The sequence below is a fragment of the Patagioenas fasciata genome, chromosome 13 (genome assembly GCF_037038585.1).
Source record: "Patagioenas fasciata isolate bPatFas1 chromosome 13, bPatFas1.hap1, whole genome shotgun sequence".
NCBI lineage: Eukaryota > Metazoa > Chordata > Aves > Columbiformes > Columbidae > Patagioenas > Patagioenas fasciata.
The window spans coordinates 19,141,297-19,156,141 of NC_092532.1; the positions used below are offsets into that span (position 1 = coordinate 19,141,297).

The 14,845-nt window shown below is 40.8% G+C and overlaps 1 protein-coding gene across 1 annotated transcript in view; it reads right to left on the reverse strand.

Annotated features, from left to right (window-relative positions):
• PEPD (peptidase D) overlaps positions 1–14,845 on the reverse strand; it is a 126,204-nt gene that overhangs the window by 27,144 nt on the left and 84,215 nt on the right. The window contains exon 12 of the mRNA XM_065848036.2: positions 9,316–9,464. Within this exon, the coding sequence (XP_065704108.1) occupies positions 9,316–9,464 (149 nt within the window). The remainder of the gene's footprint in view (positions 1–9,315; positions 9,465–14,845) is intronic.

The window sequence follows — 14,845 nt, forward strand, 5'->3', positions numbered from 1 at the left end:
CTGCTTGCACAGAGAGGCTGGAGAATCTGCTGAATCTGACAGAAAATACTATCTTTTTCTTTCACCTCTTGCTGTATGTTACTGCCTTTCTGGCTAAGCTTAGGTTATGTGCCCAACAATGAGAGCTCCAGTAATCATCAACACTGTTTTGGGTTTTTTTAATAATACCTTGCAAGAATCAAGGATTGCAATTTGATTGTCAGCATTGTCTGTGCATCCTTTAGTTCCTTCAGCTTTTATCTCCTAAGTGGTGGCTGATGCTTTAACCATTTATACTCACAAAATGGAATTAATTTACCACGGAAAGCTATATTACCTTTTCTGGGTCAATCTCAGAGAGCTAGTGTTCAAAGGGAAACTTGTTTACGAACATTAATGCTAGCAAGAAAAATATAGTCAACTCCATTCAATAGAGGAGAGAGCAGACTACAAATAGCTTTTTAATACATATATTGACAAGATTTACTTTCCAATCTGTCTTTAACACAATAACACATTCTTAACTGCAAGCGGGGAAAAATAATACTGCGGTGTCAATCAGCAGGATTTGTGAATATCAAGTGCTGGTTACAACATGCCCTGAAAGCATTTGTTCTTCAGAGGAACTAGTATAAAATCTTCAGTTTCTGTCATTAATGTTTTATTTCTGAGAATAATTGTTTTGCTTCAGATATTACAGCAGATTAATAATGATCAGCAGCACTTTGCCTAAAATATGACAATCTGAATGGGAATAACTCATATGGACATTTTGAAACGATACAAACTGTAAAACAGACTGTGCTCCCACACCCTTCCCTGTTCTGCTATTGTCAAGAAAGTCCAGTGTACAGTCCAATTTCTTTCAAAAATTCATCAAAATTAGTTACTGCTTTTATACAGCACAACAGACAGGCGAGCGTGCCCACATGGTGTTCTGCTAAGTACAGCTCTGGACTACATAAAATAAAACACAAATGACTTAATGACTTGCATGCAAAATACACCCACTGCATGTGAATGAGAACCTTGTACTTAACTTGGAAGGAATAAATATTGATAATAGTTACAATTATTTTCTTGAGGTATAATAAATTTCAATCCTGGTTGAATACAGTGACATTTACTCTAAAGCAGTACGCAAAACAGTAGCAAGCAAAAATGAATGGATTCCGAAGAAGTTACAGAAGACGCAGCAGTAATCTGTGAAGCTGCAAATTTTGAATTTTCATATGTTCCTAAGCACAACTCCGCTGAACTTATCAGAAATAACTGCCAGTAATCATAGAATCCAGGAACGTCCAGAGTTGGAAGGGACCCAGAGGATCTGCTATGTCAAATACCCTGGCTATTAGTTTCCAATTAAACAGTTCTTCAATTATTTGGGTTTTTCTAATCTCTGGTCTTAGTACTACCCTACCTGAGCTAAATTCTCCAGTATTCTTTTTTTTGTTAGAGACACGCTATTAGAACATAGAACACGGAATCATACCAGTGCTTCGAATTCAGCATTTCTGTCATATAAAATAAATTGTTTATTAAACCAGTACTTGTTCACCAAACCTACCTCCTCCTGTCTCACTGAAAGAACTGTGCCTCAGTATCTAGATACCAATACGTCAATATTTCAAGAGTACCTACCATCCAAAGTTTACATTCTGCTGTATAAAAATACAAACCGTTCACCCACTAAAATCCCTGGGCTTATATCTACCTCCACGAGCTTTACTACTTGAATCCTTCAGCAGCAGGCGAACAGGGTGGAGGCAAAACACTCGAAATTAAAGCGGCTGCTTTGGTTTATCCTCCTAATTGAGAACACTTCTTGGAACGATGTACACGAGGAAACTCGCTAAGGCAGGCTCCTCCACTGCAAAGTGGTTAGGAAGCTACAGCACTGAATGAAAATTGAAGAAATCAGGAGAAAGGCACAAAAAGTGGGTACAGAGTTTCACACAGCAGCTCAACACTTGTGCAGTTACAGCTGCCCAGAGACAAAGATCAAGACCAGATGGAACTAACTTCATCTCGCATCCTGCACCTACAAATGCACAAGGTTTCCTTTGGTCCCCTGCCACCAAAGGGAAACCAGAAAAGGAGCAGCCAACATGCAAACTCCAGGCACAACTGCAGCAGCAACCTGAATGCTAACATGCTAAGCCTGGTTTTAAGGCTGTGTAGGGCAGTGGCACAGCACAGCGCTGGCACATCTCATCCCAGTGAACTCCCAAGGACCATTTTTCTGGGTCTTTAAAGGAAGGCCTCAGAGTCAGACCTACAGAAGGGTCTAATGCCTTTCTCTGAATCGTTCTGCATCTCACACAGTTTGGACATAAACCTACTTAACACGAGAAAGAAATGACAGAGTGGAAAGTTACCGCTAACTTGAGAGAAACCCCTTCAGACACCTATTTCCAGCTGCAAAACGCAAGACTTGACCTGGTGAGGCAGCTGGAGCAGGGATGAAGGAGGAACCACCAGCTACAGAGAAGCTTCTGTAGTCCAAGCCACACAACTGCTGGCCTGTGCCCACTGGTTGTTCGCTCCAACCCTCTCCCCCTGGCCTCTGTACCTCAAAAGACCTTAGTCTTTTGGGAAATAGATACTATTTTGCATTATTCAGCACCTACAGCAAAAGGGACCCATCCCTGGCAGGCTCCAAGGATCAGCTGAAATCTCCATGATTAATAGAAGGATGTTTTATTTGTTTGACATGTGTGTTTGCTGAAATGCTTTTGACTGTATTTTCTTGCTCAAATACTATATGGCAATCCTGGCATCTATGAAATCTCCAATGGCTGATCTCTGATCCTGGAAGAAAGGATTTAAGAGCTTAAAGACCTCACATCTGTATGTGAAACTTGAGTTCTGGTAAAGCTACAAATAGGCGAGGAATCTCCCATACTTAATATGGAGAAACCTCCATCGTCCATTATCACAGATGTTAGTTCTAGGATGGAGATTTCTTTCAAGACGTCCCTGAACAGCATTTATCAAAAAAGCCAGAGGCAACATGATACTTACTCTCTTGGAAAGTAAAATGCAGGACATGGGGATATGCATGTACCCCTGAGCCTGAGCTCCAACCTGAAAAAGTGCAGAGATGCAAATCCTATAGGGACACCCTATGTCAGCGTCCCGAGGAGGAAAACTTTCACGCTGCACATAAACTGACTTGGTGAACAACTTCTGTGCATATTTGGAACTAGTTTTTATTTTTCACTTTATTGAAACAAATAAACATCAATCAACAACTATTCCCAGCTGTGCAGCTAACGTCTGAATGCAATTTTGGTTCAATGGGACTTGGGATATACAAGCTTTTTAAATCATATAAATGTAGAGATAGGGAATTGAGTGGCTGCCAACCTGGCCTTACTCAGCTGTTCCTTGGGAGCAGTTTGCTAGACAAAGAGATCTTTTTTTTTTTTAAACTGGAATTTAGGACAATAGGCCTTAATGATTGAGGTGTTTTAATTCTTTCTCTGTGTCCCCTTAATACTAATGTGTATAACTGAAAAAAGCTTTTCCTGCTCATTTTTTTAAACACACACGAGTTTTGCAGTAGTGTCAGGAACACCAAGCACAACAAGCTCCCTAGCTTTTATTTTCCTGTGACTTTCCACTACTCTACAGAGAAGACAGGGAGGAATGTTCGGAGGTCCCAGTGTGCAATTGCAAAGGGATGAAAATGGAAAATATGTGATTGCTACAATATTTAGCTCATTAATCTTAATGACTGTGTTTATGATCTACTGCCTTAATCCAAAATAGCTTTAATTGCAAAGCTTAAAGGTAAGCATACTTTCTCTTTATTTCTTCTCAACGCAGTAGCAGATTCAATAGATTTGAGAAACTTCAATGTTTCTATAAATAGAAACTGTATATAGAAACTTTCTATTTGTAGAAACTATATTGTCCTCATCAACTAGGAATTAAATTTATAGAACTCTAATTATTAACATTCTCTAAATGCTTAAGGTAATCCAAACAACAAATAGCAGAAATCACTCAAGAGGCTGGACATGGTATAAATACACAGTCATTTGGTAAAGAATAAAAAATAAGCTATTCCACAGTAACTTCCCAAACCCTATTGGACACATATGTATGACTTACAGTAAAGCATCCATATGAGAACAGTGTGATACTCAAAGCTGGGTTAAGTATGAACATGCACCATATGCAGAAACTGGAGCACATTGCTACCTGTTGGTTTGCGAAGTGCCACCTCCCCTGCTAAGAGCTGGAGCTCAGCACCCAGGCATTGACTCTCATCAGCATATCTTTTTCTTACATCACTGATATTTTCATTTGCACATTTTGGAACGTATTTCGAGTTGTGGAATGATTTAGATTAGGAGAGATGCCAGGAGGGTGCTGGTCCAAACCCCGGCTAAGAAACGACTCTAACTTCAAAGCCAGATCATGTTTTTTCAACAAGTTGTCTTCTAGAAGTTCTAGAGAGGGACTTTGAGCAAAAATGATTATTTTACATGTTTATTCAAATAGTTTTATATTAATGACAAAGAGCAGGCAATACTGGTCTCCCAGGTGAAACTTATGACAAATGATGGTTAACAAAGCTACTACATTGACACTGGATCTAACTTATGTGACTGGGATAAAGAATGAACCAAGACAGGATTTGGCAACAATGCACTTGTGCCCTCTCAAGTTCTTCAGATCTTTCCACTATCAATGAACACGTCAAACTTGCTCACAAAAGGGTCTAATCTACCCCTGCGCTCAGGCTTCCAGCTGCTACCATGACAGTTGTCCACTGGAGGTACTGCAGACATTAGAGTTCAGACCTCAGACCCCGCCATTAACCATTACACTGTATAGATCTATGCCTACTGATGTTGTGCAAGCAAAACTGCAACATCAGACTCAGGCTCCCAGCAGGATGCTAGGAAACTCAGCTGAAACACAGTTTTTAAATTTTTATCTATTTTTTTTACATTTGTTCACTAATCATTTTCTTCCATTTTACCAGTGTCTGGCTTGACAACCTGGAGCCTGATTTGCAGAAAGGCTGGGCACTCACAGCTGGCAGAGAGATCAGAATAGCTGGGGTGTGAGCAGAAGCAATGTTAAACTACCTTATAAAAAGTCTTGAGTCTGATGAATTTCAATCTTGGAATCCCAAATGAGTCAACAGCTTTACATTGGCTTCTGCAGAGCTTCTCCAGCCTGTGTGCCACTGCCTGCAGAAGGGGAACTGCTGCACACTTCAGCATTGCTAAAATGAAGTGCAAATGAAGTTACTGTCTGCTAAGCACCTGTGTATTGTTACAATGAGCACTCTGAAAAAAACTGGTGAGGACATTGATAATTCTGGATTCAGGGCTGTTTTGGACAGTAGGCAATAAACAGCTCTGGGCCATGCACGGAACAAAAGGTTAAAATAAACTAGCTGCTTGGAAGTTCAGCTCTTTCTGTTAGATGCATTGCATGAAGATAGCAGAGGGAGAAATAATGGATGTATCTACAAGAACATTTTCATTCCAGTCATCTTCAGAGGTGAGCTCTCTTAGTTGTCCCCACTTGCTGTGTACTGGTTTACACAGTGGAGTTTTGAAGTGCATAAGCTGAATTCATTTCAGATGAAAGTAAACTGCATTTCAGGAGTGCACCTAATGTGCTTCGACCACTTTAGTAAATCTAATGAGATTAAAAACCAATGCAGAAGTGAGACAAAGTAGGACCATAACTTCTGGAATACTTGAATATTTGGCTTTACAATTTCACTGTTTCTCTTTTTATGCAGAATATCCATGTAAAGACAAATTGTTTCTCAAATCACTGTTCTGAGTGAGAAGTACATGATGCCTCAGCCACCAAAGTGAATGGAACTGTCAATATTTTGCACATCCGCCCCTGTATTTTAGTTCTGTAGAAGAGTAAATTTAACCCAGATGGACTTGACGCATTAAGAATATCCCCTAAGTAGAAATGCAACATTCCTCTCTGAAATTTTGGATCACAAGCCTGACTTTGCAGGAAAGAGACAATTATCCCACTGCCACACACACACGTCTTTTTGACCCTTTCACTTCGGCAACAAGCATTGCTGTCTTCATATGAGATCCATGCTCAGTAGTTTCAAAATCGCTGCTTATGCAAGATTGAATATGTCTTTCTCCCCTTTTGTTTTAAACAGATTTGGTTTGTGGCAGGAGTTGTGACGACTGCACTGAACATGGGCTATAAGCCCACAGAGAGCGTTTTGTAACTTTCAGAATATATTATTTGGCTTGCAGACGGAATTCTCTTCTTTCAGTTGGAAGGTAGGGAGACTTGTATATATGATTTGAGATGTCTGCATGTTTGGACCATGCACAAGATGTAGTCAGAGGAATGCTCTTCTATAATAAAAGACAATGTTTTGGAGTGTTTTTACAATTATGACAACTGTTTTTATATAGAAGTATAAACGAAATGCATTAGAAGGTCTATCACCCCTCAAAATGCAACTTCACTCTAGAGTCAATGCCAATCTCTGAACCACACAGATCTATATAAAATGTTTAAGGTTGCTAGCAAATGAGTGTCCTTCCATAAACACAGTTATGTAACCCAGTATTTGGTTAGTGACTCTCCCTGAAGTATTCACTCCCTATCTTGCAATGAGAAAGACCCTGGGAATCATTAACCGGAAGACAACAACTAGATGTCCCCTGTGACCCTCTGCCACAAGGCATAATTCTGGAACTGGAGAGAAATCCCATTTTCTACCGTTGCTGACCGTGCTGCGTACACGGTTTGTGCGCAGCCTGCCCCATGAAGGGTTACTGCCCTGTCAGCCCAGTCACTCGCTGTCTTTGATCTTAGGAACCCTGGGAAACGGAGACAAACAAATATTATAGCAAAATGAACACGGGCTCCATAATTCAGAAAATCTATCTAAAACATGACGGGTTTTACATTTAGTGCCTCTAAACCTGCAAGCTTTTCTGCCTCCTTTTGCGGAGACCCAAAGCACCAACTTTCTGTCAGGCAGGGAGAAGCGACACTTGAGAGCTGAATTCACATCGTCCCCTCCAGCTCCCCCGTGACAGACCCCACTGCCCCAGGAGCGGATCCTGGTGCTTCAGTCAACGAGCTAACAGACGAGGTTTGTCCAACGAGAGGAAGGAGGCTGCAGCCTCTCCCATGGAAACCGCTTTCTCTGGGCAGCAGCAACAATACATTTGGTTTGCATCCGCCCCTTCGAGGGGCTCTGGGGTTTCTCAGCAGCCTGAGAAGTATGTGACACTAACCATTTCTACGGCGGGTGTCAGCCTGCCGGGGGATCCTATGCCACTTCTCACTAGCAGCCCAACGCTACATGACATTGCAGTTTTTCTGTTTGTCTCAGTGTTCAATTAAAACAGCTACGCAAAACATTTTAAAGGAATCTGGTGGAAGGCACAAAGCAGATATATTCATTTAAAAGGATTTATGAAAGCCTTTCACAGGAATGTCTTGTTTCCTATGTCCCCTTTAGTAAGAAAAGAAGTGTGACTGGAAACAAAGTAACTATTTGAATAATACTTTATTTTAAAAATTATTTAAAGCTGTATATTAAAGAGGATCTCTCTCTAATCCAACTCATCATTTCAGCCTGAACTGTCTTTAGAACATCGTAAATTCATTTCAGACATTGTAAATACTTTTCTCCAATTACCTATTTCAGTAGTAGAACCTTTGGTGTGTTTTCGAGACGTCATCAGAGAAAAACATAAACATATTATTAGACTTTTTCGTAAGTGGAGAGGTGGGTTAAAAGCTGCAAAAGAACTAGGGCACAAGCCATACAGACCTGAAAAGTAGTATTTTCTATATGGTGCAAGTTTTTCCACTCCACCCAGGTCTGCAATTCAGCAGAGTGTGAAAGGTCCAGGTTGCATTTCACTACACGCAGGTATCAAACGAACCAAACCAATAGACCAGTCCACACAACCTGCTTTCTGCAGCCAGAAAAGTCATGATTACCACTGTCATAAACAGCATAAATGCATTCGCACCACTCTTTTAAACAGACAAGTAAAGCGCAGAGAAAGCAGAAAGTTCAGTCCCATCTTCTGCCAGACATTAAGAACGATTTCTCTGTCTGTGAATCTCAAACTCCCAAGGCTGGTAAAGGATCCTTGCAACTAATTTTCAGAAATACTTACCTTTGTATGTCCTTATTATCTGACACTGTAAATAAAGTGCTAAGTAAACTGAGGAATTCCCTACACCATCCTGAGTACAGCATCATATTAGCCATTAAGTTTTGAAGATAGTCCGCAACTTATTAGCGTGAAAGAGTGCCAAAAATCCTACATGAAATTAAAGGCGGCGCTGAAATGCACAGCAAAATATGAAGAGGAACAGGAACAAGATTCTTCAGGGGTGAAACAGCAGATGATGGAGAATACACATTGTTATTAAAATGGCAAAATATCAAGCCTCATTTTGCAGATAAGCTTCAAGTGTTAATGAACAGTGCTGCTGGCAGCTTGTATAACAGGAAAATTATGTATGTTCTGACCGGTGATCCAGAAAGCCCATGGACTCAAGGCCCGATGACTGAAAGCTAACATGGCAAATTTAAAGGATAAGTGTGCTTTGTGCATTATGTACATGAAGTACATTTTTCTCAAAGCTCTTCTATTAGTAATACTGAGAAATGCTCAAGTACTTTCACCAGTGAAATACTGAGCTCTAAAAGCATTTATTTGCTGCCCTGAAAGCAGAATTGGAGAAAAACAAGATTTTCATCAAGACAGGCAGTTGTTTCAACTATGAAAATGTTAACTTGATGGATTAGCTTGCCTGGAATTTAAAGGCATACAGTGAAGTTCTCAATAGCCAAGTGCTTTCTAAAGCTTTTTAAGGCTAATTGAGTACCCTTCCCAAAAATGTACACTCCCTCCTCTTTTCAACAGAAGATTTCTGTTGAGCTTACATGTAAAATACAGAAAATGCTTGCAATGAACTGAAGCACAACACACACGTTCACTCAAACTAACTTCAGTCTGGGCCACGAGTTTCCTGAAAAGACGGCTGCCATGTGAACACCCACCAGAGCAACTACTTTCACCACTAGATTAAAGGCATTTTAAAAAGTGGAAGATTAAAATGTATTCTTAATCTTATTAGTTGCTTATGTGTTATTTCTTTAGAAGTGCCATATGGAAAATGTTGCATGTCTTACATCTATCCTCCATTAAGAGCTGTTTAAACATGGAAATTAATTTTGTCATCTTGTTCCTTTCCTTTCTAAAATCCAAACATAATTGCCATGACAGCCCGAATGCTGCCATCAAGCTCATCAATTCCTGCTGACATGGTCCGATCTTTTACCTGGCTTGACTGCATTCATTACAGCCCGCGATGACTTCAGCACCGCTTCGTAGATTGCCCTCTGGTCAGGAGTGAACTTTCCATTTGCGGGAAAGGTGCAGGTGATGTCGGAGCCGTAGCAGTAATACTCCCCTCCCATATCGAACAGGCTAACGAGGAAACAGAGGGGGAAGAAATGAAAATTTAATTCCAATGAAACAGTAGAACAGAAGACATTTGTCTTGTTTTTCGATTGAAAGTCCTTTGCATTTTGATAGTTGGCCATATAACCACCGCTTGAATGCTGTTCCTAAGTAAAATGAGATGACAGTCCCTTGGAATCTCCCAGTGGAAAGGTATCTGCATTACACATGGCTTAAATGGACACCCTTACAGGCTGTGCTGGTCCTGGATGGAAACACTGGGAGAACACATGAAGGAAGATAAAAACTACATGAGGAATCCACTTCAAGCTCCTCAGTTCCAGTTTCTAGCACCTCCTCTCAGAAGCAAAAAAAGGACATTTTTTTCTTTCCTGAGAAATGCTCGCACCACATGAAGAGGCCAACCTCAAAACTTAACAGAGAAACATTAATTCAATTCTGGCCTTTTGTATCTAAATGTCAAAACGCATCTGACGGTTTAAATAACACATCCCCAATAAAGACTGACTGCCGCTGCTCACAATATAAACTTTAAGACAAACTTGCCTAACAGGGACTAAAGAAACAAGGACTATGGGAAGATCCAACCAGAAAAGAACATTTAGTACAGTTTTCTGCAGCAGAGGTAGAAGGAAAAAAAAATTCTGAGTGCTTTCTTTTATGCGGACAAAACCCATGTTTTTTCTATACATGAATCAATGATTTACCACTGATTGCTCAGCTGCCAGAATCAAACAAGAACAGCAAGCGGGTCTCTGCACCCTTGTGAGGACCAGGTTAGACATTTGCAGTAGTATGTTTCCAGATAAGGCACTGCACTGGTTTCAGCAGGCTCAAAAATCAGCAAATAACTCAACAACCATTTGGACCAAACAATACTTCAGCAAATAACCCCCCTCATTCATCATATATTGATTACAAGAAGGCGCATTTCACATATAAGACTTTGGTCTTGACACACAGTATTTGTGTGACCTCCTGATTTCGTCGGTAATCAATCAGAGTTGAAATCTGCTACTTTAAACCTCCTTCCAACCACCTCAAACAAGTCTAAGAGACTTATCATTGTAAGAAATATAATTCTCTTCTGCTGTGTTTAAAAACCTTGGAGTTCTCTTTCTCTTGCTTCTGCTTCCCAGCAGGGTCAGTGAGACAACACAAGCGGAAGGACACTCTGCTGGGGCACCCAACCAGCATACCCGTCAAGGTAAAGTTAAGCATAAGCTGCCACAAAGAGTGCTACGGCACCCAGCTGTCAATGTTCACCATTTCCAGCATAACTGCCACTGAAAGCAATGGACAATAAGCAAATGAAGGCAATCCTGATAAAGCTAAACAATACTTCAGCAGGGTTGGGACTCTTCTTGCTGCACTGCATACACAGACACGTACTCATGAAGATTTACTCCAAGAAATTTTAAAATCCATCCTACAATTTCCACTGTGAACAAATCTTTGCACTGAGTCACCGCCAGCCTCCCCAAACTGGGCAAGGTTCACCTGCAGAGAGACTTGCAGGACTGGAACTGCGGGAACAAACCCGGTGGTTTGCAGATGCACAACTGCGCAGGGCTTAAAGCTACAGGAGCAAACTCCTTGGGAGAAAGCTACGGAGAGAACGGCAAAGTTATGTATGCGCACGCAGAGCTAACACAAACACTGTATACATTTCACTGAAATATGAAATGATATGTTAAAACAGAAAGCTGCTAATTGAAAAAAGATACACAATAGGCAGCGAATGTATACCCACAGGGTAAAAAACCCACAATTTGACACGAACGCAGCAACTGTAAAGCAGCTCAGCCAAACCTCAAAATCAGAAACCCCATCAACACTGCCTAAGCTTTCATTTTATGGTTAGAGTCGCTTCTAAAAATAACTAATGATACACACAGAAAATCTAAGTATACAGAAAACTAGTTGCAGCAACTAAGAATCGTGTAAGAAGTTGCTACCTTCCCTAACATGCTGACAAGATACAGATTTCAGATTAGTTATAAATCTTTCAACTTATCTCAGACTGAACCCTGTCAAAATCACAAACCAAGCTGCATGGTGCTTTGTGGGATTTGCAGCAGTTTTGTAACCTAACTGTTCCATTTACAAGTGTTGTCCATTCAGCATGGTGACAGAAAACCTGTGACCAACAACTTCCAAACTCCCTGTCCATGTCTTCTGAAAGTTGCTATGATTTCTAGATTTCATGGGGAGAAGAGTTATTCTGAACTTACCACTGGTAAAAATCTTAGCTATGTCTTAAACCTTACAATTATCAGCATTTTCTCAAACCCATTCATCACTCAGTGGTTGTTAAATAGTATTTTGAGTTACCGGAGCACTGAGTAATGGAAAAAACCTATCACCAAGCCGATGGTGCACCAAAACACGGCTCACAAGCGAGGAAGCACCATTTGTTCGGGTTTCTTGGCTTCCGGACAAAAGGAGACATGAGGGAAGATGATCTTTCAAATTCCACCTCCAAGCACAACACACCATCCAGCTTCCATGCTTCAGTGAGAAAGCATCCAAACCAAACTGTACGTTTGGGAGATATTTTGGCTCTTATTGGGAATTCTCTTCCATTTAACTTCAGTTAGGAACATATCCATTAGTTAAAATGTTGCCCAAGACATGGAAATAGCCCAAATATTGTAGTTATCCTGAGGAAATAATGGGAACCTGAGAAGATCTTAATTTCATATCTTTGCTTGCCAGGCAAAATAAGTGGTGAAGCACATTTAAGTAAAATAAAATGCATGTGAGCTGCTATGTTCTCCTGTTGACTAACTGGAAGAAGTTTCTAAAAGCAGGTGCCTTAAATCCTGGTTCCTTATTAAAAAGTATATTTATTTTGAAATTAGATGGTAAACAAATTAAATGCACAAATGAAAATAGGCCTTATAGGCATCTTGATCTATGGTTTACCTTTTAAGAACTAATGTAGAGTGACATATGCAATAATATAACAAAATACCTTCAAACTCTATTGTATTTCCCTTTGAGATGAATTAAGTGCTGCACATACAGCAGACTGCATATGTTGTCTGTTACAAAACTGGATTGTGAATTCAGTTTTCTGCTGAATGAAGAAAAATTTCATTCCAGAACAACCCATTCCCCGCTCCTTTTTCAGCAAGGGTGCAACTGTTAATCACTGATTTCAATGAACGCAGAGATGATGTGTCTGAGATTGTCGGGTTTCCAAGGGGTCTTGAATGGGAAGGAGGCCAGAGAAGGAGTGTTGCTCATCAGAGAGAGGCGTGTGGTTGTATGTCGAAGTTCTCACTGGTTTAGCTTGAAGCTGATGAAGTCTTTTATTGCACAGCTCAATCCCTTCCAAAACATTCAGAGAGAGAAGCTGATCTTGCTTTGCATCACTTTGTTGGGAGTAAAAGCAACAAAAACCTACCAGGCTTCACTTCAGGGTGAAAAGTGCACGATGTATAAAGCAGTTTCAATAGTCAGAAGACCCGGGCTCTCTCTAAAAATTCCACGTTACTGTTTCAATTTGTTTTCTAGAATTATCAAGAAGCTATACCACAAGATACATAGCAAAACTATTCCAATCTCCTTCTTGGAAGCATAGGCATAGCTGTCCTAACTTTCACAGAATTTTGGCACTGCAAAACACAAATTTATAGTTACATTTTTGGCTTTCAAGCCCAGAAAAATAATACACATTTTGATATCAATTTTAGCTTTCTTAACCCCCGACTGTGAAGCATCACAAAACACTTTGTATAACACTTCAGATGTGAAAACTGTGGACTATAAACAGCCATGTTTCTTTTCTTCATAAAGTCACTGTATACCATTTTTTAAAGAATAAAGCATCATCTTCCTCTAAGCATGTGTTTTACTTTTATAGGCTTGCTGACACTTTTATTGTCAAATAATTTGAGACTGCCAGGCAATGAGGCAAATTATGGCCAATATCACAATGGGAAGCAATACTTTATTTGGGATATCTGAGCCATGTGTATGAATCGTTATGATCCAACCACCAACCCAACCCAAAGACAAGCTCTCACAGGCATTTCTTGGGAAGGCTACAGCTGCTCCCACGAGCTAACACGTAAAGCTGTCACCTTCCTGCTCTATAGATCTCCTTGGTCTGTGCGCTCAGAACTGAATCTCCTCAGGATAGTCATAAAAAATAAATGATTCCTCTGCAGTTGTTAACATCACAGAGCGATGACTGTGGGGAAGCCCAGCTGGACGTCCTCCTGGCGCAGCGCACTCCAGCATGCGGTATGCTGAGCGTCACCCGCCTGCAACCCACGTCCTCCCCAGCTCCTGCTCTCAGGACAAAACCTTCCCTTCCCTTCCCTTCCCTTCCCTTCCCTTCCCTTCCCTTCCCTTCCCTTCCCTTCCCTTCCCTTCCCTTCCCTTCCCTTCCCTTCCCTTCCCTTCCCTTCCCTTCCCTTCCCTTCCCTTCCCTTCCCTTCCCTTCCCTTCCCTTCCCTTCCCTTCCCTTCCCTTCCCTTCCCCCGAGTGGGTTTGCAAGACCAGCAATTAGAAAACTGATATCGCCGTATCTTACTGTGCCCTCTTCGTACTTGAGGTTAAAGGTAAACAGGTATGAATACTGATGCACTTTACCCAGCAACGTTTACTGAGGTTTTAGGGTTTTGAGCCATTATTAAACAGTGTAGCTAGGAGTAGCCCCATGGATGAACTGGTGCCAGCCCAATGCTGGAATAAAGGTACACACAACCTTTTCCTCCTTTCATTACAATAAGAGCAAGCCATCCCCAGGTGGAGATTTTATTCTGTGTGATCTCACTGTAATCTGCTCCAAGTTCACAGAGAGCACTCTATGCCTTAGATTTTGTGCAGCAATTAAATCTTGACGTATTCATGCACTAACAAAATCTGACCATTTGTTTGGTTGAAGACTTGTAAGGCAATTTCAAGCTTAAGGGAACTAGGTATCAGCATTTCTGTGAGATTCATCTCTGGAAACGTGCCAAGCGATTTGGAAATAGGGTGGTTTAATAGTAGACCACAAGAATGAATTACAGTAAATGATATCAGAAGTAAGAAAATGGAGAGTTAAGTGACACACACTTTTTCATCCACTTGTATTCTGACTAGCCAAGAGTTATCAATTTATAAAGCAACACTGAGTAAGATAACATTGCAAACCCCCACAGAGAACTGGAAGAGTACAGGCTGAAGTCCTATCATGCTCAGGAAGGGTTTTTGGAAGAGGTTCCCTGCTGTGACCAGCTTCCATCTGACATGGTACAGAGAGCTTGTACTGCCTCTGTCCCGAAGCCAGGCTTGGCTTGCTGATTTAAGGCCAGCTTTTTGTTGCAGCACCCCTGGAGTCTAGAGTAACCTTACAAAAATGCTAGAGAATATTTGTTGTGTAGAAAATG